This window comes from Alexandromys fortis, unplaced genomic scaffold (genome assembly GCF_014885135.2).
Source record: "Alexandromys fortis isolate MF-2015 unplaced genomic scaffold, M_Fortis_MF-2015_v1.1 scaffold_111, whole genome shotgun sequence".
Classification (NCBI taxonomy): Eukaryota; Metazoa; Chordata; class Mammalia; order Rodentia; family Cricetidae; genus Alexandromys; species Alexandromys fortis.
The window spans coordinates 1,987,277-2,013,419 of NW_026067996.1; the positions used below are offsets into that span (position 1 = coordinate 1,987,277).

At 47.1% G+C, this 26,143-nt stretch overlaps 1 protein-coding gene and 1 long non-coding RNA gene across 3 annotated transcripts in view; one reads left to right on the forward strand and one right to left on the reverse strand.

Annotated features, from left to right (window-relative positions):
- Positions 1–8,274, forward strand: part of Fgd5 (FYVE, RhoGEF and PH domain containing 5) — a 99,850-nt gene extending 91,576 nt beyond the window's left edge. For both annotated transcript variants that reach the window (XM_050160233.1, XM_050160234.1), the window contains 5 exons: positions 362–491; positions 1,422–1,555; positions 3,891–4,019; positions 5,996–6,150; positions 6,972–8,274. In XM_050160233.1, coding sequence (XP_050016190.1) covers positions 362–491; positions 1,422–1,555; positions 3,891–4,019; positions 5,996–6,150; positions 6,972–7,008 — 585 coding nt within the window. In that variant the 3' untranslated portion in view covers positions 7,009–8,274. The remainder of the gene's footprint in view (positions 1–361; positions 492–1,421; positions 1,556–3,890; positions 4,020–5,995; positions 6,151–6,971) is intronic.
- A 3,921-nt stretch (positions 8,275–12,195) lies between these two features.
- LOC126512472 (uncharacterized) lies at positions 12,196–16,370 on the reverse strand. Its single transcript, XR_007595053.1, has 3 exons — positions 15,394–16,370; positions 13,936–14,027; positions 12,196–12,500 (listed from the first exon to the last, which is right to left on the reverse strand). It is a non-coding gene; the product is annotated as an uncharacterized lncRNA (long non-coding RNA).
- Between the last annotated feature and the right edge of the window lie 9,773 nt (positions 16,371–26,143).

Here is a 26,143-nt window from a genome sequence, read left to right on the forward strand (position 1 = left end):
CCAGGGAACCTAAAGAAGATAAGTTCAAGGCCACCCTGAGAAGTAGAGCTTGTTCCTGTCCATGTCACTGAGATCCACCAATCACAGCTAGTCTCGGGCCCCTACTGCTACCACCCCGCCATGTTAAGAGCCCTGGGGCTCACTATTGTGGTTGTTGGAGGAAAGGGTGTTACTTCGTGGGTAAGAGCACTTGCTCAGAGACACTCTGTAGCCTGGCCTGGAAGAGCAAGGGTCCACATGGCGCAGAGCAGCTGGGAACCTGGGACTCCCAGAAGGAGGTGAGGGGTGGGTTAACTAGCTGACAGCACATGGCTGAGAGGGGGACCCACAGCTTACACGTGTGATCCTAACACGGCCTCAGATTGTGTGCCGGAACTGTTCTCGAAACAAGTACCCACTGAAGTGCCTCAAGAACCGGATGGCCAAGGTCTGTGACGGCTGCTTCCGGGAGCTGAAACTGAGGAATGGGCCTGTCCCCGGCCCCATGAGAGGTAACTCTACAAGGCCCTTGATGTCTTCCAGGCCTGATGACTTCTCCCCAAGTTCTCAGAATCTCTAGGGTACTCTGCTTGAACCTACTTTCTCCTGAAGAAGGGAGAAAAGGTTCTGCCGCCACTGGGGAGACTAAGGCTTGAGACCCGGGCTCCATGGGAACCTGATAGCTGCTGTGTCCCTGTGAAACCATAGAGAAGACAGGGTTGCTGTGATTGTTCACCATGGATGACCCTTTCAGGGTATTCCATTGGCCTATGTTCTCTGGAACTTTTTTTTAAAAAGATTTATTTTTAATAATGTGTGTCTGTGTATGGATATGTGCACATGAATGCAGGTTCCCAAAGAGGCCAGAAGAAGGTGTCAGATCCCCTGGAACTGGAGTTATAGGCATCTGTGAGCCACCTGATGTGGGTACTGAGAACCAAACTCAGGTCCACTGCAAGAGCAGTGTGTGCTCTTAACTGCTGAGCCATCTCCCCAGCTTCTGGGGGACTCCCAGGAACAGTCCACGAATGTGCTGTCTTTGGGATCTTTTGGCAGGATTGTGAGGCTGCTAGGAGCATCTCCAGGGTCAGGAAAGGACAGAGAGCCCCTTAGAAGCTGAATTCACCCTTGAGACTTGATACTTAAGTAACAAACTGTGCCCAGAATTATCAGGCAGGAGGGATAGTAGGTGTAGTATGGACCTTCCAGAGGCCACACTAAGGTCGTCAGGGGAAGCATAGTCCTGCTAGTGGACCCAGGACAACTGTCCAGTATCCTAGAAAAGTGGCTCCCATCCCTCAAAACCTAGGTGCAGCATCAGCAGGAAAGAGCATGCCAGCCATTCTCTTTGACTCCCATTCCTACCCCCTTCCCACCATGAGCCTTGGAGGAACCTGAGCCAGCATTCCAGACACCCTTCCCCTGCTTTCTTACCTCTACAGAGCGTCCGGTCAGCATGAGCTTCCCACTGTCCTCCTCCCGCTTCTCCTCGGGCAGCACCTTCTCCTCCGTCTTCCACAGCATTAGTCCTTCAACTTTCAAGAAGCAGAAAAAAGTCCCTTCAGCCTTGGCGGAGGTAAGGCATACATGGGAGACAGCGGCAAGTCGCGGTCCCAGGAAAGACTCCGATATTGAGGTTAGCTGGTGCCACCCCGTCTGCAGAAGACCTCTGGGGCTGAAATGGTGCTTGCGAGGCATCTTTGTGTCCCTCTTTGTCTTTCTTTTTCTCTGGCCCTATGGCATAGAATTAATGCCCATAGGGTCGCTCAGGTCACTGGTGAGTAGCAGTCATCATTAATTGTCCCATGGAGTTATGGGTAATTGTCCCAAGTTAGCATGTGTGAGCTGTGTGTTCCCAGACTGCGGGAAGCGGATAGCACAGGTGTGAGCCTCCCGGAGGCTATGAAATTCTGCAAGAAACCTCAAAACTGGCTAAACGCAGGTCTGTCTTGCAGGTAGGAACCCAAGCAGTGCCCATGAGTAGTAGAGCCTTCCCAAGAGGCATAGCCAGCTGCATTCAAGTCCCCATTAATAGTCGTCATCAAGCCAGCAGTGGGTGCGAAGAGGTGTTAGGCCAGTGGTTCTCAACCTTCCTAAGGCTGCAACCCTTTAAGACAGTTCCTCATGTTATGGCGACTCCCAACCATAAAATTATTCTGTTGCTACTTCATAACTGTAATTTTGCTACTATTATGAATTGTAATATAAATATCTGATATGCAGAATATCTGATATGCAATTCCCGCAAAGGACCACAAATTGAGAACCACTGAGTTAGGGAGTGACTGTCTGTGAATGAGTGCTGTTTTAGCCATTAACTTTTTCCATTTGCAAACTAAAGACCTTGGAAATATGGCTAAGATATAGCTTAGTGATAAAGAACCTGCCTGTTGATAGTGTGTAAAGTTCTGATCACGCCCCAAAAATCTTGAAATTAATATATACATGGTAAGAAAAAAACAAATCTGCAAAATAGACAAAACAATATACAATATAGAAGTGAGTTTTTCACCGGGCAGTGGTGGCGCACACCTTTAATCCCAGCACTCGGGAGGCAGAGGCAGGCAGATCTCTGTGAGTTCGAGGCCAGCCTGGTCTACAAGAGCTAGTTCCAGGACAGGCTCCAAAGCTACAGAGAAACCCTGTCTCGAAAAACCAAAACAAAAAAAAAAAAAAAAAAAAAAGTGAGTTTTTCTACCTCTCCAGCCATGACCAAAATCCTTATGGCTCCTTCATAGCATAGAAATGTGCTCACAGACCCTTGCTTACTTCTGCCAGCTCCAGGAGAGGGGCACCCACAGCTCCACTCCTGGCACCCCCTCCCATTACAGGGGCTCTGCCTCTGCAGCGTTGCTTCCCAGAGGAAGACTCTGAAAACCCAAGTATCTAGTTCTCAGGAGGCTACAGAATTGGACCTGTGGGAATACTCCATGGGATCTTTGGAGGTGTTCCATCGGATCTGTGCCATCGGATCTGTGGAGGGGCTTCATCAGGGCAAGTGGGGTGAGAGCCCAGGCATAAATTAGCATATAAGATATTCTGTGTATCAAATAGTTATATTATGATTCATAATAGTAGCAAAATCACAATTACAAAATAGCAACATTCAGGTTAGAGCCTAGAACCTACAACCAGCTATGGCTGGAAAGGAAGCCTAGTTTAGTTTCGCCCTGAAAGAACCGAGTGTCATCCTCCTTTAAGCTGAGGAGGACTGAACTTTAGGAAATCCCTCTGGGCCTCAGTTCCCCTGTCTGGAAAATGAGAAAATCAGAGGAAATTATCCCTAAACTTGGCCATGTTGCTTTCCAACTCACTCAGTGTAAATCAGGCACGGTACCTGTCAGGATGCCTCCTACTTATAACTAGTGAGAAAATGGAGGCCCGCAAGTCAGTAAATTGCCTGGTGATAGGCATAGTTACTGCTGGAGCCTGATGGAACTTTGGATTGCAGCCCTCCAAACCAAACTGGAGGTTTCTTTTGTTTTCTTTGCTTTCTGGTGCTGGTGATGGAACCCAGGGCCTCATACATAGACAGTGTACCGGAGCCCCATTCAGTGTTAGCCACAGCCAGAGCCTTGTAATGAGATGTCACCTAAACAGGGGCAGCAGTATGACACTGTAGGATTGCATCTACTCTGCCAGGCAGGGGACTCCCCCCAACCCCATATCCCTTCTTAAGTGTGAAGTCCTTCTAAGCGGACGGTGGATGAATCTTGTGTCCTGGGAGGGAGTAGCATCCCAGTAGGGGCAGCCCACCTGGAGGCAGCTTTAGACTTTCACACCTGCTTCCTAGGCCCCCAAAGTAGCTTTACTGACCGCAAGAGACCAGCGATCGGAGCAGCTTTCAAACTCCCCTGTGGAGGGTCCACCCTGGCCATTTTGTCTGTTTACCTGCTTTTTCTCCCCACCAGGTGGCCGCATCCGGAGAGGGCTCGGCCATCAGCGGCTACTTGAGCCGCTGTAAGAGTGGCAAGCGACGCTGGAAGAAGCTCTGGCTAGTCATCAAGGGCAAAGTGCTCTACACCTACCTGGCCAGTGAGGTACATCCATCCTTTCAGCAGCTGTTACCTCCATGAGGCCTGTGTTAAGTATGAGTGTGATGGGGATGGAGGACCAACCAGCTAGGGTCTCCGTGCATCTGCAGGCTTGAGTTCTGGATACTCCTGGGACCTCTGCTGCTGGTTTTCAAGTCTTTGGGTTAGAATGTGGCTGTGAGCACTCACAGAGCACTTAAATGTCACAGGCTCAGCAGCCAGGACAAGGTCATAAGAAAAAACTTGCCTCTGTTCTCTATCTCGGTTCCTTGGGACAACATACGGCAGCTCAGAGAAAACTGCTCCCTTTGTGCCTATCCGTTGCTTTTACTAAAATAACTACAGGCTCCAGTGAGGCTTCTAAATAAAAGCACATTGCTACTTTTATAGGACATATTGGTTTTAGTGTCTAATATATAAGCAAGGGCTGGGCTGCAGCTCGGTTATTGGAACGCTTGCTCAGCATGTAGGAAGCCTGGGATTCGGTACCCAGCACTACATAGCCTAGGTGTGGTGGTGCAAGCCTATAATTCTAGCACAGAGGCAGGGGGAACAGAAGTTCAAGGTCATCCTCAGCTGCAGAGTGAATTCAAGCCAGCCTGGACAATATGAGCTCCTCTCTCAAAAATAAAACACAAACAAACAAGAGAGCCCTTAGGCCCAGCCTCTTCCAGGGTAGACAGATGTGGACTGTGGTGGTGGTGTAATCTTGCTGGCTAGTCCTTCAGAGGCTGAATGAGCTGGACAATAAGGTGGTTTCCGTCTCCAGGTCTACCACCTTGGGGCTTCCATAAGCCAAATCCACATTACAATCAAGACTTACATGTGTCCTGACAGATGGTGGAGGACCTGTCTCTTGACAGACCTGCAGCTGTGATGGTCACTGTGTGTCTCATCCTCACACACCAGACCAGCAGAGCAGGCAGATAGAGGGGACCTTGGTTCATTTGTCTACAGTGGGACTTTCTGCATCAGGGACAGGGGCTCGTCTTTCCAGTCTGAAAGTTGAAACACAGCTCAAAACAGCCACATCCTAAGAAGTCATGTCACTGAGCCGGGTATCGTGTTGCATGCCAATGGCTCCTGGTACTCAGAAGATGAGGCAGGGGAATTACCATGAGTCCCATGTAAGGCTTTGTCTCAAGGGGGGAAGGGAGGAAGCAAGCCAGGACGGTAGCAGGGTATTTTGTAATCTGTCAGGCTAGGGGTATTCTAACATAGACAATGGGGGGTTTTGCTGAGACACCTTAAACAAAGACTTCATGAAATGCGTACAGAATGTGTTGCCAGAACAAACTCTGGGATACAAAATCCTTGACTACTCCAGTCCATAGGAAGAATACTAGAAGGCTGTGAGTTCGAATCCTTATGCTAGCTGTGTGACATTGGGCATTCTCTGCCTATGGTAGAGAATTTAAAAGATAATGGCACTGCACACGTCTAGCCCTAGTTGGCTGTCAGAACTTAAGCCCCTTTCCTTTCCCGGACTGGTTCTGGCAGGAAGCAAACGTGATTAGAGATGCTCTTCCACTGGAGGCAGGGATCAATGTTAGGGGCTGATACAGTGTGACTTTTTAAAACCTTTTATTTATTATTTGATAATTTCACATTGCATACAATGTACCTTGATCTTATCCACTCCCCCAAACCCCTAAATATGCCCCTCCCACTTTCATGTCCTTTCGTGTGTGTGTGTGTGTGTGTGTGTGTGTGTGTGTGTGAATGACACATTGAATCCAGTTAGTGCTGCCTGTTGGATGCTGTCTGACCTTGTTGGCTTGACCTTGTGCAGGGACCATAGCTGCAGGGAGTTCATGATACAATGGCCTGAGTCACGTCCAGGAGAGTTCCACAGCGTCTTCCCCATCTTTCAGCTCTCTCATTCTTTCTCTCCCCATCCGTTTGTGATGTTCCCTGAGCCTAGGAGGATGCAGGGTTATGGGTGTGGTTTTAATATCAGATGTTCCTTCTGTCCCCTGCAGGACAAAGTGGCCATGGAGAGCATCCCTCTGCTGGGTTTCACTATTGCTCCGGAAAAGGAGGCCGGCAGCAATGAAGCTGGGCCAGTCTTTCACCTTTACCACAAGAAAACCCTGTTTTATAGCTTCAAAGCAGAGGACAGCAGTTCTGCTCAGAGGTACCAGCAACAGCTAGTCTTGTCTTGTGTCTGTCTTACGGAGAATGCAGCGTCACCCTGCACTGTCTGTTCAGGCCCCTGGGGGGTCCTAGCACAACTGCAGGCCTGCGTGTTCTGGGTTGTGAGATGTTGCTGGTTGTTTTACTCACTTGACTCTTTGGGAGGCACCAAATAAATCACACATGGAGTTTTATTCTTTCTTATAAATGCCTGGCCTTGGCTTGGCTTGTTTCTAGCCAGCTTTTCTTAACTAATTATCCCATCTACCTTTCGCCTCTGGGATTTTCCTTTTCTTACTTCTGTAATCTTAGTTTTACTCTTAGTCTGTGTCTGGCTGGGTGGCTGGCCCCTCTTTTCTCAATCCTTGATCTCTCTTCCTTTCTGTTTATTTGCTTTGCCTGCCAGCCCCGCCTATTCTTTCCCCTGCCTTGCTATTGGCCATCCAACTCTTTCTTAGACCAATCAGGTGTTTTAGACAGGCAAAGTAACACAGCTTCACAGAGCTAAACAAATGCAACGTAAGAGAATGCAGTGTAGCCGGGTGGTGGCAGCGCAGCACTCAGTGAGGCAGAGGCAGGTGGATCTCTGTGAGGTCAAGGCCAGCCTGATCTACAGAGTGAGTTCCAGGACAGCCAGAGACTCTCATGATTCCTTTATGTGGGCATTGATTCAATCAACTTTCATACTATCCCAGCTGTGTTCTAAATAAAGGAAACATGCTTGGGAACTATACACAAACGCGGCGGCACATTTCTTGGCTTCAGGCTAGCAAGAATCTAGTCCAGTCACAAAGATATCCAACGCTGTCTTCTGTTTTATAGGTGGATGGAGGCCATGGAAGATGCCAGTGTGTTATAGCAGTCACCAGGCACATGGACTCACACACACACAAAAAAAAACTCTTACATTAACGTGTGAACCCTTCCAGAGGCTGCTCCTGGTCTCAGCTCATCTGGATGCACGTGTGGGTTCTGCGTGGGGCTTGACCTTTCCCCTCCCAGGTAGAACCCTAAGGGATATTTATGGACCTCTTTTTTTCTGCCTCCATGTTTCCCAGCCCCCATCACAAACTGTACCCTAATCTAAAAGTGAGTTAAAATTTAGTACCTTGAAGACATGGAAACGAAGAGAAAAGGACATTTAGCAACATGGGCTTTTTAGTAGAAACTGGCTTTTCCTGGTTTTACTCCTAGCGAATAGGACCACTTTCGACTTTCTGCAATGTCCATACGGTGCCTCAGGTGATGTGGGAACCAGCCAGAAAGGAGCAGCTGCTCATGGAAACACTTCACCACCCTGCTGAGCCTACTGTGTCTTCTGAGAGATGGACAGGAGTTGGCCGCAGGCAGGTCTGGGGGCTCGCTTGCTGTGGAAAGTTGACTCCTACAGCCTTTCGGTGGTTTGCCAGGCTTAAGGAGGGAGGGGACCATCTTCCCTTCCTAAGGTCTTGCCACCTGTACTGCCGCAAACTCAGCCAGAGACTGGTTCCCTTCCTCCCAGAATCTTCAGCACCACCCCAGGGCTGCCACTTCAGCAGCACAGAACCCTCTAAGATGGATCTACATCGGCTTTAACTTCTGTGTGCCTTCCTGTGTATACGCTGTGCACACGGACCATGCTGTTGATGGGAATTGTTTTCACGGGAACACATATTCTCGAGCTGTATCACCCATGACAGTTTACTGTTTGAGAGAGGTAAAGAAGAAAGAGAGAAGTGGGCAGTCATCAGAAAGTGGTCTGGGCGGATAAATGGCTTGACCACTGCAGAAGCACTGTGTGGCTGGAAAACACGTTGCACACCTAGGCTGAACCACCTTGCAGCTGGAAGATGCTTTGCACACCCAAGACAAAGTGCACCACCTCCCTCTGGGCGCCTCCCTCTGGGCGCATCCCTCTGGGCACCTGAGGCGGAGCCACCTCCTGCTGGTCAGCTCTTCACGCTGGATGGATTGTACACAATGTATTGAGGAGGGGCAGGATTCCTCCTCATTCTCACCGCAGTTGGAAAAAAAAAAAAGTAATTGTCATCATTTCCTGAAATCTCTTATTACCTTCTCCCTACAAAGAGGATTTTTGTAAAATGTACCATCTCAAGGACTTATTTACATTAAATATGTTCAGGGATTTCTTTTTCTAGTTTGCAGTTCTTTTTAAATGTTTTGCAGTCAGCGCATGATTAATAATTCAGGTCGGATGGACCCGCAGGTGTTCCTGCTAACTGCTGAGTGTCATCACCTAGAATCCTTCCCAGAGTCACTCACACGTGACTGGGCCGACGGAGTGGAGCAGGACTTGAGGATAGCAGTCCCCTTTGCTATGGTTTCATTTTCTGTGATTTCAATTGCCAGAGGTCAAGTCTGGACTGAAAATATTAAATAGAAAATTCTAGAAATAAAAGTGTGTAAGTTTCCGGTCATTTTTGCTGTGGTACTAGTGTTCCACTTTGTTAGTAACTTCCCAAGGGTCTAATTGGTGCATTGTACTCCCCGAGAGTACCTGTGTGTGCGCAGGAACAGCACAGTATGTGTGACCCAGTGCTGCTGCTGCCTTCTTTTGTTTGTTTGTTTTGTTTTGTCTTTCGAGACAGGGTTTCTCTGTAGTTTTGGAGCCTGTCCTGGAACTAGCACTTGTAGACCAGGCTGGCCTCAAACTCACAGAGATCCGCCTGCCTCTGCCTCTCAAGTGCTGGGATTAAAGGCGTGCGCCACCACTGCCCAGCTGCTGCTGCCTTCTTGAGGGCTCACGGGGGGCACTCGGGCTGCTGCTGTCCAAGCAGTGGGAATATCCTGACCTGCCTTGTATCATTGCCAAGGGTCACTTTCCAATTCTAAATATGAAAGTCATTTGAGGACCTTTATTTTATTCTATTTATTGATTGATTGACTGACTGACTGACTGATTGATTGATTTAATACTGGCTATGGAACCCAGGGCCTCACATGTTAGACCAGGACTCTAAGGCTGACCCATATCCTGGCAATTCTTACCCTATAACATCCGTTATCTGATACTTAAGTAGGGTTTTTATTTCTGTGTGAATATTTACCTTGATTAAAAAATGCCTGGATTATCCATAAAACATAGCAGACAGGGTCACCAAGACAGTCCCCAGCTCCTAGGGAACTGGGCCAGGCCCTGCCTGGTTGGATCTTTGTTGCCTCATATTTCCACAGTCTCTGTGTTCTGGTTTCAGGCTCATATCTTCCTGAACACTCTCAGTGGCCCTTGTGTCCTTCTCTTTGTCCAGCCTAGTTCACACATCCAGGTTGCCTGTCTGTCCACTGAGTCTGCCCAGAATCGCTAGGGATGAAGCCACCTCACTAGGTCTGAGAGTATGCCCATCCCCTGGGTTCAAATGCTGCAGAAACAACTATGGTGCCACACAATCTCCCTGAAGCTCTTGCAAGAGCAGAGCAGCCCTGCATTGCATATCCCAGCAGCAGCTCTCACCCAGGAATAAAGGACCCAGACCCTGGACACCTGCCAGGAAAGCTGGGAACCTGCTGGTCTCTTCCGTCACAGAAAGATCTCTGCAGTGTCTCACAAGCTGGGGGCGGGTACACACTGAACAGTAACAGCAGCCCATCCACAGTCCTGCTCAGCTATGGTGAGGACAATCACAAGAAGACCTTCCTCTTTCTCAGGGCAGGGTCAGGATAGTAGGTGGCAATGAGACTGGTGTCCCGGTCATCAGCTCCCTCTCCCTCCATCTTCAAAGCCTTAAAGAACCTTTCAAGAACCTTTCTCAAAGCAGGCGGCCCTGCTTGGGGGTGGGATGAGAAGGGCAGTGGCTTCATGGATTCCTACATATTGCAGTTGCTGTAGGCTCTGATGATCTGAAGAAGTGAGAAGGATTCTATGCCTGTCACTAAGGTGTCCCAGAAATGGCAGTGCTGGCCGGGATGCATTCTGGTCCTAACAAGAATTCCGACATGTCAGAAATAAACTGAGTTTTTCTGGTGGTGATAAACCTCCAGAGACAAACTCTGCCTGGCATGGTCTAGGGAAGGCCCAGGAGGAGGGTGATGCTGGCCCATCTCTGAGCATGGCCACGAGGAAGGTGTGGGGACCAGCAGCATAGTTGGTTACTCTGTATCCTTTCTTTATACAGCTTCTTACTGATCTGGTCATGTAAATGTCAGTAGACCGAGGCCACGGAGGCTGATGGTGGATGGTGGATGATGGCTGAGCTTGCAACCCAAGTTGCTTTCTGAAGGGGAACAGGCCAGCAATGGGCTGGTTGTCGCCACACTGTTAACTGATTCAGTCCGCATCCTGTGGCTTTTGAATTCTCACTGCCAGGAAGGGACAGCTGTGTCCACGCTGAGGTGTCTGCTCTCAACGCAGGTCTCACATTGGCGTAAGCAGGTGGGAAACTAGCAAGTCCCAAAGGACCAGAAGCAAGTCCCTTGGGGTTTTCTGACTTATCCAATGTCAGAGGTGGTTCCCCAGAGACTGCCTGCCACTGCACCTGGGACTACAGACATTCTTGTCTATAGCCACCAAAGAAGGCCAGCGAAGCTTCTTGGAGCCAGCGTGCTCTCAGCAGCCCTCATCAAGCTCCCTGTGCTCTCATAGTCCACTGGCTCTTGGACTGGTCATTGGGGAAGGACCACTAAGAGTAGCACAGACCCAGGGATGACTTGGATGAATATCCCCTAAAGGGTCACATGTTTAAGGTTTAGTCAACAGGGTGCTACTATTGGTATGGTGTAACACCTGCATTACTCTCTATGGTACCCCGGGAGGTGAGGTAGATCAGTGGGCCCTACAGGTCCCCCTTTTATATACATTACATGACTAGGCCTGTCTTAGGTGGCATTGGACATCAGGCAACACCCATTACCCAAAACACATTTCCTGTCTTAGGTTGGGGCAGGCCCCCCAAAACCTTTCCCATCATTAGCTCACTAGTCACCCATCACCATGTTCAGCCAGATTTGTGCTGAAAGATTCTCCAGGGCAATAGCTAAGAGGACTCGCCAAGTGGAGACATTGACCTGAGCTTGCCTCTGGCTCTGGCACCGTGAAAACATGAAGATGATGCTCCAGCACACATAAGCACTTTTAAGGAGGCTGTGCCTGCTCAATCCTTAATGAGTATGCCCAAATTGGAGCCCTTTAAGTAAGGTCTCAGCGTTGGTGAGAGGAACCCTAGTATAGTTAACTAGAATAATGTCATGAGCCAGTTTGTAAATTGTGTACTCCAGAGTCCGTGAATAACAGCATTAAACTTTTTTTTTATTGTATTTGTAAGTTGTAACCTTACAGTGGTCTTGAACCACTGCAAATTGCACCAATTGCAAATTTAACTGCAATATTCATTTGTGAATTTAGCTCATTTTGAGTGGACAAGGCATTTGCAACCTGCCCCATAAGGTATCCATTGTGCTAGCAGAAGCAACTGACTGACTAATGGTAAATTCAGCAGACATAGCCATTCTGGCAGCCTTAGCAACCACCACCATTATTGTAGGGATAAGTCCCACCCCTTAGGGGGCGTGTTCGCCCCAGGCTAAAGTTTGCCTATAAATTTGGTTCCCAGTGCTCGCTTCTGCTTTCTTGGTCTCCGCGGGAATGGTGGTTCTGTAAGTCTATTCCTCCATTAAAGCTGTCTATATTTTGACAATCTGTCTGCATTCGCTTACACCGATACATTTTGGCGTCCAACGTCGGGCTATTTTGCCCCCCCCCCCCACTAACACACTAACACAGCACGCTCCCGGGTGTCATTTTCTTAGTTTGTGACTCGGGCCCCAGGGCTGAGTCCGAGGTACACTCGGCCTTCAGGCCCTTAATATCCAGAGAGGCGGGCGGATCTCTGTGAGTTCGAGGCCAGCCAGGCGGTGGTGGCGTACGCCTTTAATCCCAGCACTCCGGAGGCAGAGACAAGCGGATCTCTGTGAGTTCGAGGCCAACCTGGTCTACAAGAGCTAGTTCCAAGACAGGCTCCAAAACCACAGAGACCACCACCGGCAGGAACCAGTCGTTGCAGGTAAGAGAAAAAATTTTCTTTTATAATTAAAATGTCTGAACACGTTACCATTCAAGAATGTAACAGTTTTTTTAATTGTACCATGTGGGAGATTTTATACATTATGGCTGTAAAGCCAAAATCTCTTCTTGTTTGATACAGGATGAGTTGATCATCATGAGATGGGTTGATAGGTAGAGGAACAATCCTTGGCACTTGGAAAACCACCGCCAGCTCCTCAGGACCCCAGCAACTCTTCAGTTGACCAACCAGTGTCTATTTGATCTCTTGGCTCTGTCCTGTCCTCAGGCTCTTGGACAGGAAAATCCACAGCACGCACCAGGTGCTCAGGTACCCATACTGCACTGTCAGCATCCTGTGGGAAATTACAAACAGTCGTTCTTTCCCACACCAGTACAGGATCTGGACCACACCAAGTGCCGTCGGCTAGATTCTTCCATTTGACATGAGGCATCCCAGGAGGAACTGGCCGCCAATGGCGGTCAGTAGTGGTACGAGATTGAGCATCAACAGTCAAAAATTTTTTTTAAATGTATAAAATAAAAGATAAATGCTCTCTGGTGGTGGAACCATATTCCCCTTTTTTGCTTTATGCAAATAGGCTTTGAGCATACTATGCGCTCACTCCACCATAGCTTGTCCTTGAGGATTATAAGGTATTTCTGTTTTATGAGAAATAGGGAACTCAGAGCAAAATTTAGCAAAGCCAGTGCTGGTGTAGGCTGGCCCATTGTCAGTTTTTACAGTTTTTGGAACTCCCATGTAGGCGAAAGCCTGGAGACAGTGACTTTTAACATCTCATAATTTTTCTCCTGTATGGGCTGAGGCAAAAATAAGATGAGAATATGTATCCACGGTTACGTGAACACATTGCATGCACCCAAAAGAAGGAACATGGGTAACATCCATTTGCCATAAATGATTAGGAGCAAGCCCACAAAGATTAACTCCCAAATGGGGAACAGCTAAAAGTTTTGTACACAGAGAACATTTTTTTAGCAATATCAATGGCCTGCTCTCGAGATATCTTAAAATGAAATCTTAAAGACCCAGCATTGAGATGAAAACGATTATGAACTTTTTCTGCAGCTTTATAAGATTATTGACTAACTGCACAAATTTGGCAAGTAAGCTGATCAGCCAATGCATTCCCCTCACTCAAGGGACCAGGAAGGTCAGTATGAGCCCGCAAATGCCCTACATAAATGGGAACAGATTGGGCACAAAGCATTGTTTGAATAGCCAATGACTGCATCTGGACTCAAGATACAGAGGCAATATAAGCTGCAGTTTCCAAAGTACAAGAATTTTGCTTACAAAAAAAAAAGAAAAGAAAAGAAAAAAAAAGAAAGAAAAGAAAAAAGAAAAAAAGAATTTTGCTTACATAGTGACTGTCAGTAAAAAGGTTAAATGGAATATCAGCATATTTCTCTAGGGCCATTTGTACAGCAATCAATTCAGCCACCTGAGCAGATTTAGCATCAACAGGTTGAATATCAAAATCAGGAGGAAAGGCCATCACAGCTCTCCCAGTGGAAGACCCATCAGTAAACGACTCTGTGCCCCTGCCAGAGGTTCAAAGAAATAACCTTAGGGAAGCATACCAGATGATTTTTGAAAAAGGTGACCAACTCATCAGAAGGATAATGATTATCAAACCTGCAGGGATTAATGCATAAAAACAAGGCCCAGTCTTCAGCATATTTTGCAGCCAAGTTATTTCTGCCTGGGTATATGCTGTAATAACCTTACCAGGTAACATTCCAAAGGTTTGCAAACTAAGTTTATACCCTTTCTGAATAACACATAGCACAGCAGATGGATACGAGATCGTAATTTTTACAGGTGACACATGTTCATGTACCCATAGAATGGGCCCTTGCTGCAAAAAAAGAAAAAAAAATCCAGTAAGACTATGCAGAGAGGGGAAGAATTTTAAGGCTCCAGCAGGAATTTTCAAACTTGGCTAGACCCTATTGAGATCTCCAAGTACACTAAAAGCAAATTTCCCCTGGGCTAACAACCCACCCCTTCACCCACAGGGAATTCCTTTTAAAAGGTCCTGGACACCCACATTGAAAAACAAGTCCTTGACCTAACTCCACCTTGACTCCCCCTAAGGGCAGAAACAATTACCTGTCCCATCATGTGAGTTCCATCAATGTCCCTGCATAACTGGATATAGTCATTTAAACTCCTATTTCTACTGGGGGGGGGCATATAGCCTCCTGACAGAATTTGTTATCATTTTCATAGGCCAATTGCTTTATGACAGCCACAGCTGTGTCCACATCCCCAAAAATGTGACCTCCCACAACAAACTCAGGAAAAGGTTCTGCGGGTCCTTGAAGGACCTTAGACAGTTGTTTCCCTGCTCCTTTATTATGTAAAGTTTTACAGCAGCTATCTGAGCATAAACAGCAGGGTCATATGTAATCTGTGCTGCTAAGCCCAGGCACCTTCCTGTACCAGTCAACATGCCAAGGTCATGCTGGGGAAAACCTGCCAAGTCGTGCAATCCTCCAGCATTTCACCTCTCCACAACAAACAATCTCCTCCTGAAAGACAGGCTCTGCAAAGCTGCCTTTCTTCTTTTTCTAACTTTTTTTTTGTTTTTTTTTTTTTTGGTTTTTCGAGACCGGGTTTCTCTGTAGCTTTTTTGGTTCCTGTCCTGGAACTAGCTCTTTTGTAGACCAGGCTGGCCTCGAACTCCCAGAGATCCGCCTGCCTCTGCCTCCCGAGTGCTGGGATTAAAGGCGTGCGCCACCACCGCCTGGCTCTAACTTATTTTTTTAGCAGCACAATCTCCCTTTCTAAAGTTTTTTCTTCCTCTTCTATATCCCTTTTAGTACTCTTAACTTCTCGCTCCTCAAAACTCTTAATAGACTTTACAGACTCTTCAACCTGAGTCTCCTCAAAGGTTTTTGCCAAATTTTCTAGTTTTTTTTTTTTTTTTAATTTTTACCTGCTCCCAATCAGAAATTAAAGCCCCCTGTTTGTAGAAACCAGGGACTAAACTCTCTCAAAAAATTAGGTAATAAACTACCTTACACAAAAGAAAACTGTCTTAATGAGCTCTTGTGCTATCTTAGTTTTACCAGTGCCTTGCTTGCCTTCCTTCTCTAAAAGAACTATTAATTGGCCCGTCAATCAATTGGCCCTTGCTTCTTTAAAAGAACTATCAATTGCCCATCAATACTGAATTACTAGCACCCATTTTTAATTCACCTTCACCATCAGTTTCTTACCTGCTGGCCAGCCTCCGAGGGTGATCTCTCAGGGGTCCCCTACTTCCTGATCTCGTTGATGGGTCTCCAACTGCAATGCCTGCCTTATTCTCTACAGTACAGTTCACGCACTACTGTACTGTTAGCCAGCCGGGGAAGGGCCTGGAGATTAAAAAACACACAAGAGACTGGGTCATTCGTGAGGAGATAATGCCAAATGCCATTTATTTAAGCTTAGGAAAATCCTTATATACCTAGCTGATACACAATGGAATTCCCCCCAGGCAGGTGGGAAATTTCCCGGCCCAAGATGGAGTAAACAATGGCCCTATAGCTAACCACCATGGGGCCAGAGGAAGCACAGGAATAAACAGGATGTTTAGCCAGAAAAATGTAACAAAATGTCTGGCCAGAAACTGTATTCAAGATGAAGCCATGGGCCCTATAGTGTGGTATGATGAGGAACAGGGTAAAGTGGGAGACCCTTGGAGGGTAACTTACTCCCCCGTTCCCCGGCCCTGAGCAGTTTGCTCTCTGTGGGTTTCTGTCATTGCCATCCTGTGTCCTCTCCCCAAAGGCCCAAAGCCACAAGTGTCCTGATCTTGGACAAGAACCTCCTCCTCAAAAGAGCTGTGAGTTAAACCCTTTCTGTGTTTAAGTCATCAATCCCATGCTGGGCATGGTGGCACACGTCTTTAATCCCAACACTCGGAAAGGCAGAGGCAGGTGAATCTCTTTGTGAGTTTGAGGCGAGCTTGATCTACAAAGTGAGTTCCAGGACAGCCAAAGATACACAAGGAAACCCTGTCTCAAAAAACCAAAAAAGCAAACAAATGAATAAGTAAACAATCACAGGTATTTTGTTCTAGTGATGGAAAAGTGACTAATGTCACCAGTTACTAGGGACTGGAGGGAGATGGTCCTTGCAGAATTACCATCACTTCTTCACACTCTGGCTCAGATTTTCTGGAAGGACACTCCAGTTTGGATTAGAGACATGCAAGGGCTGTGCCTTGCCATGGATTTGGGGATGACCTGTGATAGAATCGTTAGAGGTCAGTGATTTGGATCTTCCGTAGGATATTTGCTTGGGTGACTTGTAGGGGTTGATTTTATAGTTGGTAGTCAAACGACTGTCAATTATCAGCAACTGAGGTCTGTGTGATATTCAGCAACCAGAAGTACCCAATGTCTTGACTTCATTATGCTTTTTAGTGATCCCCAAAAGTTCAATGAAGCAAATATTATTGCTTGAACTTTGCAGATAAGGAAGCTGGGGGTTTGAAATAGGTCTTTTCCCTGGCCGGGGCGGGGGGGGGGGGTCTCACACTTGCCGTCTGCCCTAAGCAGAGCCTTGCCATGGTTGCTTCTAAAGTGCTTCTCTGAACTTATGTGAGTGGAGGCTGGGGAGCTCTCTGATGCCCACAGTGCTAATCATATTGAGCACCTCTAAAAACCCAGATGCAGAGGGTCAGTCCACAGGCCCTTTCTTCCAAAGTCATCTAAAAAAATTACATTTCATCACATAATCTATGAACATAATCCAATATCTTGTCAAAATAAATACAATTCTATTTTCTATTAACATATTTAAGATTTACTTCAGGAGGTGGTGCATGCCTTTAATCCAAGCACTTGGGAGGCAGAGGCAGGCAAGTTGGTGCGGGAAAATTGTCTGTATTCTGTCAATCATGTTTTAAATAAACGCTGATTGGCCAGGCAGGAAGTATAGGCGGGTCAACCAGACAGGAAGTAGAGGCAGGGCGAAGAGAACAGGAAAATTCTAGGAAGGAGGAAGCTCCAGTCTTGCCCAGACCACCAAAGAAGCAGGATGTGACCTACCCCGCTAAAAAAGGTACTGAGCCACGTGGCTAACATAGATAAGAACGATGGGTTAATGTAAGTTACAAGAGTTAACAAGAAGCCTGAGCTAATGGGCCAATCAGTTTATAACTGATGCAGACTCTCTGTATGGTTTCTTTGGGGCTTAATGACTGCAGGAACTGGGCAGGGCAGAAACCCTGACAAGCCCGCCCCCCCATGTTACAGCAAATCTCTGTGAATTCGAGGCCAGCCTGATCTTCAGAGCAAATTCCAGGACAGCCAGGGCTATACAGACTGTGCCTTGAAAAATAAGCAAACAAACAAAACCAAAACCAAAAGATCAGCCCCAATATTTATCTCCACTGCATCTAGAAATCTGGATATTTAAAACCTAAAGTAAATGTGATTTTTTTTTAAAATGCCCTTTAGGGCTGGAGAGAGATGGCTCAGAGGTTAAGAACAGTGACTGCTCTTCCAGAGGTCCTGAGTTCAATTCTCAGCAACCACATGGTAACTCACAACCATCTGTAATGAAATCTGGTGCCCTCTTCTGGCCTGCAGGCATACAGACAGACAGAATATTGTATACATAATAAATAAATAAAATTTAAGAAAAATGCCCTTTAAAATTAAAGGCAGTAGTGGCCCACACTTTTAATCCCAGCACTTGGGAGGCAGACGCAGGTGGATCTCTGTGAATTTGAGGCCAACCTGGTTTACAGAGTGAGTTCCAGGACAGCCAGAGCTGTTAGACAGAGAAACCCTGTCTTGTAAAACAAAAACAAACAAGAACCCTCTCTTTACTTTTCGGTAAGACAGAATCTTATCATGTTGCCCAGGCTGGTCTTGAACACCAAGGCTCAAGTGATTTTCCTTAGTTTTCTTAGTTTTGACTACAGACATGCAACACCATGCCTGGCTTTAAAGAAGTTTGTTTTTTAATATACATTCCTGATGTTATTCAGTATTTGGCATGCTAGGATGACCACTCACATGGAGGTGTTAAAGGGAGCTGGAGAGATGACTCAGTGGTTAAGAACATTTGTGTCTCTGGTAAAAGACGGGTTTAGTTCCAAGTATCCCCATCAGGCAGCTCACAACTGCCTTTAACTCTAGACACAGGGATCTGATGCACTCTTCTGGACTGTTTGGGCACCTTCATTCATGTGCACATATTAACACACATGCACACATGTTGGGGACTGCGGACCAACAGACCCTGAATTTCTTGCAAACAGCTTGTTTTCTTCTGCTCTAAGTAGCCTGCAGCTGCTCTGAGCACGAGACCCTGACAGCAGGGGAGTGGGTTCTGATGAGTCTGCAGCTGAAAGATCCCGAGAGTGAGGGTGTGGCCAGAGCCCTATATAAGCTGCCCCTGAGCACAATAAAGTGGGCATTCTTGTCTCAAGGATGCCCCCCATGGCTCCATCTGTCTGTCTGTCTGTCTGTCTGTCTGTCTGTCTGTCTCTCTCTCTCTCTCTCTCTCTCTCTCTCTCTCTCTCTCTCTCTCTGTGTGTGTGTGTGTGTGTGTGTGTCTTAACTTTTAAGCCTAGTTCCCGTAGCACATAGCAAGAAACGCATGGAACGGAACCAATGTAGTTTTACACACATACACATAAAAAATATTTTTTTTAAATAAAGGGACTTCAGGATTTAGCACATTTTCCTCATGGATTTAAAGTAAAATTTCTCAGATGAATTGAGAAACACCAGTAACCTAATAAATCTACTTCTTGATGTTCTCAGACTCTTAGAAATTTGTGTCATGTGTGAAAGACTGTATGAGGGCTGTGACTCACCACACAGTTCCAAGCACAACAGTATATGTGTTCACAGAACACCTCAGCGGCCTGGGAACTCTCAAAAGCCAAAGCAGCATGCCTGGGAGGAGACACCACAGATCGATCTACAACTGGCCAAATTTGCCTGAGAGGACCAATTAAAGCAGGAAGCTGCTGGGGAATTGCCTTGGGATTCATATGGAAGTCTCTGGCCTGTGTCCTATAAGCATGGTTGGCCTAGGAGGTCCTGGGTATCCTCTGGTGGCTCACACAGGGCCAGCCTTTGGGGTTCCCTCTCTGGAAGGTCGATACAGAGTGCAGCCCACACACCCGGCTTCTCCAAGTGCCTCTGAGGTTCTGCCTATCAGCAGGATGGAAAAAAAAAAAAACAGAAGAGGAAGAAGGGCAGTATCTAAGCTGCCTGGGCACTGAGTGAAATCTTAGCCATCTTTGGCAGTGCTGTCGGTGGGGGCAGCACCTTTGCCAGCAGTGTATAGTCAGAGCCACAGAAGAAAGGTGAGCCCCAGGGGCGTTGGAAAATGATGCTGCAGTGCAGGAGAGCTGTCGGTTGTATCGGGCAAGGCAGCGAGACATTTTCAGAATCTGTCATGCAGCGGAGTGGGTAGCTCAGTTAGTAGATTGCTTGCCTAGTGTGGGCGAAGCCCTGGATTGATCCCCAGGACAGCAAAACTGGATGCAGTGGCACTTGCTTATAATCCCAGCACTCAAGAGGTAGAGGCAGGAGGATCAGTGACATCCTTGGCTACAGAGCAAGTCTGAGACTAGCCTAGGCTACATGAGACCCTGTCTCAAAAACAAAAAAGACTCCTGTAACTGCAGTTGACACAGGAGAACCAAGGTGTTACCAAGCCAGTTGTCTCCCAGAGACACTCCCCTGTGGCCCCCTAGCCACTGACATGATATCCTGGTGCTAACGGGGAGTTCCCTGTACAGACTTTGGTGCCATCAGACTGGAAAAAGTGTTGCGTCTCCAGAGCAGAATATGGCAGACTCACCCTGTTCTGATCGCCACTCACGGGCACTCACGGTTAGAATTGATGAACATGACCAGATGAACAAGGCCCCTCCACAGGAGCAGGTGAGAGGCTGCTATGGAGTAAAACCCATAGGAAGAAGTCAACAAGGGTGTTGCAGCGGGTGCCATGTTTTTCACCTGACAGCCATACATGACACACACATATATATGCACACAGATACATATATGTGTGCATGTGTTTGTTCTTTCTCTGAAGAAAAAACATGACTGTGTGCCTCCACTGTCCCTCAGGACTAATCTATTAATTTTTATTTTAATTGTATTACAATGCATGTGTGTTTGTGGGTGTGCTTGTGTGTGTGTGTTGTTAGGGGCCTTGTGCATATTAGGCAAGTGTTCCATTAGTGCCTCTCTCCAAGGCAGGATCTTGCTTAGCTGTCCAGTTTGACCTTGAACTTGTGATCCTCCTGCCTCAGTCTCCTAGGTAGCTTGAATTACAGGTCTGTACCGTACCAACAGCCTTAGTTATGATATACTATAATTATTGATATAAAATGTATTGATACTTATGGGCTGTGGTCATTACAATTTTGGGCTGGATATGTCACCCATCGGTAGATGCTCAATACCAGCAACCTCTGAATATTTACAATCTTGTCTTTTGAATGGCTTCATATAACACAGTTTGGGGGAAATTTTTCAATATATAGTAAAGCTACATAATGGTTCTTTTTTTTTAAAGATTTTATTTATTTATTATGTATACAACATTCCTTCTCTGTATGCTTGCATGCCAGAAGAGGGCACCAGATCTCATTATATATAGATGGCTGTGACCTGGGAATTGAACTCAGGACCTCTGGAAGAGCAGTCAGTGCTCTTAACCTCTGAGCCATCTCTCCAGCCCCTACACAATGGTTCTTTAGATCAGGTACCATTCTGCAGTAATTCAGGGCAATTTCTAACCTTTATGCATAATAAAAATTATTCAGGAGAGTGGCAAATCTTAAAATAATGTTTTGAGCTGGGTGTGGTAGTGCTTGTGTGTAGTCCTGGCACTTGGGAAGCCAAGGGAGAAGTGTTGAAATAGGAGTGGCAGGGCTGCGTCCCTGGCACCCGGCCGCCCGCATGGCTAGCTTATGCCCGAAATAATTACACGGAAACTGTATTCTTTCAAACACTGCCTGGCCCGGCTAGTTCCAGATTCTTATTGGATAGCTCTTACATATTGTTCTAACCCATTTCTAATATTCTGTGTAGCCCACGAGCTGGCTTACCAGGGAGGATCTTAACCTGTGTCTGTCTGGAGTGGGAGAACCATGTCGACTCCTTCACTCAGCTTCTTTTTCCCAGCATTCTCTTCTGTCTACTCCGCCTACCTAATTTTCTGTCCTATGAGGGCCGAGGCAGTTTCTTTATTAGTAAGAAATCACTCTCACATCAGAGAAGCATCACCAGGTCCTATCTCTAACAAAATGAAATCAAAGGCAAACAAAAGTGTATTTTCTTCAGGGGAGGCATTGAGACGGTTCAGTCACACTCTCCTTCCCAAATGAACTTAGAGGGAAAGGTGCGGGAAGAGTTGGCTACAAACTGGGTGGTAGTGGCGCACGCCTTTAATCCCAGTACTCAGGAGATAGAGGCAGGTGGATCTCTGTGAGTTCGAGGCCAGCCTGATCTACAAGAGCAAGTTCCAGGACAGGCTTCAAAGCTACACAGAGAAACCCAGTCTCGAAAAACAAACAAACAAACGAGTTGGCTATAATTTTCTAGGTCTGTCCATCAACAGCTGTGCCTCTAAACCTGTCCTGGAGTAATGTGAGAGCCGTGAGCTAGAAGAAGTGTGCAGGGGACTGGCAGTGACCTCATCTGGGCCCTCATGCCCAATGTGCACAATGAAGTACACTATGATCCACAGACGTGCAATGAGCTATCCTAAACAAGTGACTTTCTACACTGCTATGTGGTAATTGGCCATGCCCCAGGGCATGGAACCTCATTTTTCCAACATATATAATTATGCAAGTTTTCATGGGTATAAAATCAGACAGTTTTTTTTAAAAATATCTTTATGATTTATTTAACTTTGGTTAAATTGCATTGGTGTGAAGTGTCAGATTCCCTGCAACTGGATCTTCAGACAGTTGTGAGCTGTCATGTGGGTGCTGGGAATTGAACCTGGGCCCTCTGGAAGAGCAGTCAGTGCTCTTAACCACTGAGCCATCTCTCCAGCCCCTAAAATCAGACAGTTTTTAGAAATAAAATCGCTGACTACTTGGTGTGACCCTGAATTTTACTTTGCAGGGCCTGGTGAAAAATGACGCTTGGTTTTCACTGAAATAATTTTATTAATTTCCTTTAAATATCATCCTGTCACCTGTTTCACAAAGCTGTCCCATTTTTTAAAAATTACAGCGCTATTGCTGTGCCATCCTGCAGCCTATCCCTCCCAGAGACACAAACTCTGCATGTCCTTATGAGGGGCAGAAAGAATTGATCTTTTTGTTTGTATTTTGGTTTTTCAAGACAGGGTTTCTCTGTGTAGCCCTGGCTGTCCTGGAACTCACTCTGTAGACCAGGATGGCCTTGAATTCACAGAGATCCTCCTGCCTCTGCCTCATGATTGCTGGAATGAATGCACCACCACTACCTGACAAGAATTGATCTTTTAAAAAATAGTTTTTCATCTGCTGTAGTGATGCATATCTGTAATCCAAGCCAGTGGCAGCTGAGGTAGGATGGTCATGAGTTGAACATCAGCCTGGGCTCCACAATCAGACTCTGTCTCAAAGAAATTCTGTTTAAAGGAGTGGAGATGTGGCTGAGCTATTGGGGTTGTGTCAAGTATGCACAAGGTCCTGGGTTCAATCCCCAGTACATGCACATGTGTAATGGTCTGTCCTGTCCCTTTGAGAGACAAATCCCGCCCACTCCCTCCCCCATCTGGTGAGGCAAGCCTATCTGCTTCCAGTCTGAGCCTTTCTCTCTCTCTCTCTCTCTCTCTCTCTCTCTCTCTCTCTCTCTCTCTCTCTCTCTCAGAGGTAGCTGCTACCATGGCTCCTCTTGTCCCCTCCCTCCCTCCTTCCCTCCCTCCCTTCTTCCCTCCCTCCCTCTTTCTCTGTCAGTTTCTCTTTCTCTCTCCTTGCCTCTCTCTGCTCTTCCCCCTTCCCCACTTTCCTTTCTCTTCCATAACCTCACTCTCACATGGCTTGCCTATCCTTCTGTCTTTGACCTGCAGGGCTGTAGTCCTCATGGGATTGGCTGCCCCGCTGAGGTCTCTCACTGGCCATGCAGCTCCCTGCCTGGGACTTGCTGTTCTCAGTCTCACCCACCATGAGGCTCCCGGCCTAAGACCGGCGGACCCTCGTGGCCCATGGGCCACTTGGGGGCACCCTTCCTGGGACTGACTGCCTTAATGGCCCAATGTGATCTCGGGACTTGCTGCCCAATGCCTGCCACCACTCTGGGACCTGCAGCATTTCTGCCGCTGCAGCCACTCAGGGACCTGCAGCATTTTACTTAAACCATAATATTGGTGCCGTGACTTGGGGGGCTTTCCTGCCCCTCTCCCAGGGTCAGGATCTGGAACCGGGTATTTTTTTCCACAACCACGTGTTCCATCTGCCTGAACACTGACCTCTACGCACACCAGCAGCTTTTGTGGTGTGTTTTCCCCTTCCAGCCCCCAACCACAGCCTTCATGGCTATGGTTGAGCCCTTCGCTAACATTCATCTCTGCTCGCCTTCTATAGCTAAAAACATGACCAGACAATCAGGGGTCAGGTCTTCCCATGCTAGCACTACACATGCTGTGTGGTGCATTCGACTTGGGGCCCAGGGTCCCTCAGATTTTTCTTTCTTTTTTTTCTTTACTTTTTCTTTTCTTTTGAACCACTCATCAGTGGTTCCTCAAGAGCAGCCTCAAGCCTCTCTGGCTTCTGAATCACCCAGGCCAGAGCCAGATAAGCTTAAACACCCTGCCTATAGAGAGAGGACGCTCTTCTACATACCCTGTGGTGTCCGCCGCTGTTCATGTTTTCACGTTTTCAGCCGTGGGATAAACCCTCACTCCACTGGTGTCCTGCTGGCTCCGCTTTCTTCAAACTGTCCCTGACACCACCACTGCTGCCAACAAGATTGGTTGGATCCATGAGGTGCCTGTTTTCAGTTTCAGCCTTTGCTCCCCTCCACAGCCTGTAGTGTAGCGGCTTGGCAACAGGGCGGATCATGCCTCTTAGGTCTCTCTTCCATACAACATATGACCGCTGACATTTTGACGGAGGTCAGGTGACCTTACCACCATCTTAACTGAGGTCAGTTGACTCTGCCACCATCTTTTCTTTTCTTTTCTTTTTTTTCTGAGACAGGGTTTCTCTGTGGTTTTGGTTCCTGTCCTGGAACTAGCTCTTCTAGACCAGGCTGGCCTCGAACTCACAGAGATCAAACTGCCTCTGCATCCCGAGTGCTGGGATTAAAGGCGTGCGCCACCACCGCCCAGCACCTCTGCCACCATCTTGATTGAGAGCCAGGTAAGGTGACTAAATTCCAACATCTTTACTGAGGTATTCCCTGGTTCCCCAGTGTTAACTCTGCTACACAGGTGACCTTACCGCCATCTTGACTGAGGTCTGGTGACTTCACCGAGAGCCAGGTCAGGTGACCAAGTCCTACCATCTTTACTGAGGTATTACCTGCCTGGTTCCCCAGTGTTGACTCTGGGACTGCTGAGATATCCAGTTTGAACAATTACTGGGTTCTTGGCCTTTTCGTTGGGAGACAGTCATTGTTGGACGGCTTGGACCACAGCCTGGAAGCCACTCTAATAAATCCTAAAACACATTCTTTCTACTCATTCTGTTCCTTTAGAGAACATAGCACCTTCCCCCAGTGTGGTGGGATCCTATTCCCTCCCTCAAACCTGGAAAGATCTTGGTGATGGTCTCAGGAAGGAGCAAACAGAGGAAGTGATGTGGAGTATTTACTTTGCTTTCTGTGACACTCACCTCTTGAGTCCACTGTGCTGTGATGGATGGAGCTGGCCACATACAGAGGCCATATGGAAGTTCATACTGACAGCATCAGCCAGATGTTTCCAGGTCCAGCCATCACATATCTGATCCTAGAAGTGCAGATTGTAATTTGCCAGAAAGGTGACTGTTGGTTTTGAGGCCATATAATTTGGGTGTTGCGTAGCAAGAGCCCAAAAATGTGCATTTCTGGGCTCTCTTCCCGAATAGGAAAGACAACAAGTGAATAAATATATAATCCAGAGGGTGACAGGAGGGGAATGCAGAAAATATCAACTTGCTTTTTGGAAGAGCACTTCACACCACAGCAACTGGCTTAGCAAGAGAGAAACATTGCCAGTGTGCCTGCAGAGGGGCATACAAAGGACCCTGCCATAGACAGGCTCAGAATTGAGGCACAGGCCTATTGGAAGGGTGGGATAGGACCAAAGACAGGATTAACCTAAGGTCAGCAAGAAGGTGCAGATCCCTGTTCCCAACACAAAGACAAGCAACTGCACTTCCACTTAGCAAGTTTTTTTCTATGGAAAAAAAAAATCAAGAGGCAGGGCTGGAGAGATGGCTCAGAGGTTAAGAGCACTGGCTATTCTTCCAGAGGGCCTGAATTCAATTCCCAGCAACCACATGGTGGCTCACAACCATCTATAAGACCTGATGTCCTCTTCTGGTGAACAGGCATGCATGCAGACAGAAAACTGTATACATAATAAATCTTACACAAAAAAGAAAGCTTTTTTTTTTTTTTAAATCAAGAGGCTGAGGACCTTGTGGCTGAGAGCTTGAATGCCTCAGGCTAGAGCTGCATTGCTCACACAGGGCCGCCCCGTTGTTCCTCAGGCTGGAGCTGCACTGCTCACACAGGGCTGTTCCTCCTCCTAGACCTTCGCTGATTTCCTAGTTAGACAACATTCAAGAAAGCAAAACCACGACTACCCTCGCTCTGAGAGCTGGGGATCAGGGCCATGTACAGCTTTCTAAGAACATAATCTATTTTCCATTAGAATCTCAAGATTCATGCCTCCTCCACAAACTAACTCTGGCTCTAAGATATCTGAGCCAAATGTAACTTGGAAATCTCCCCCTTGCCGCCTCTTCTGCAAGGCCTGGGAAGCTCAGGTCAAAACAATTCACAAAGGGCCTAT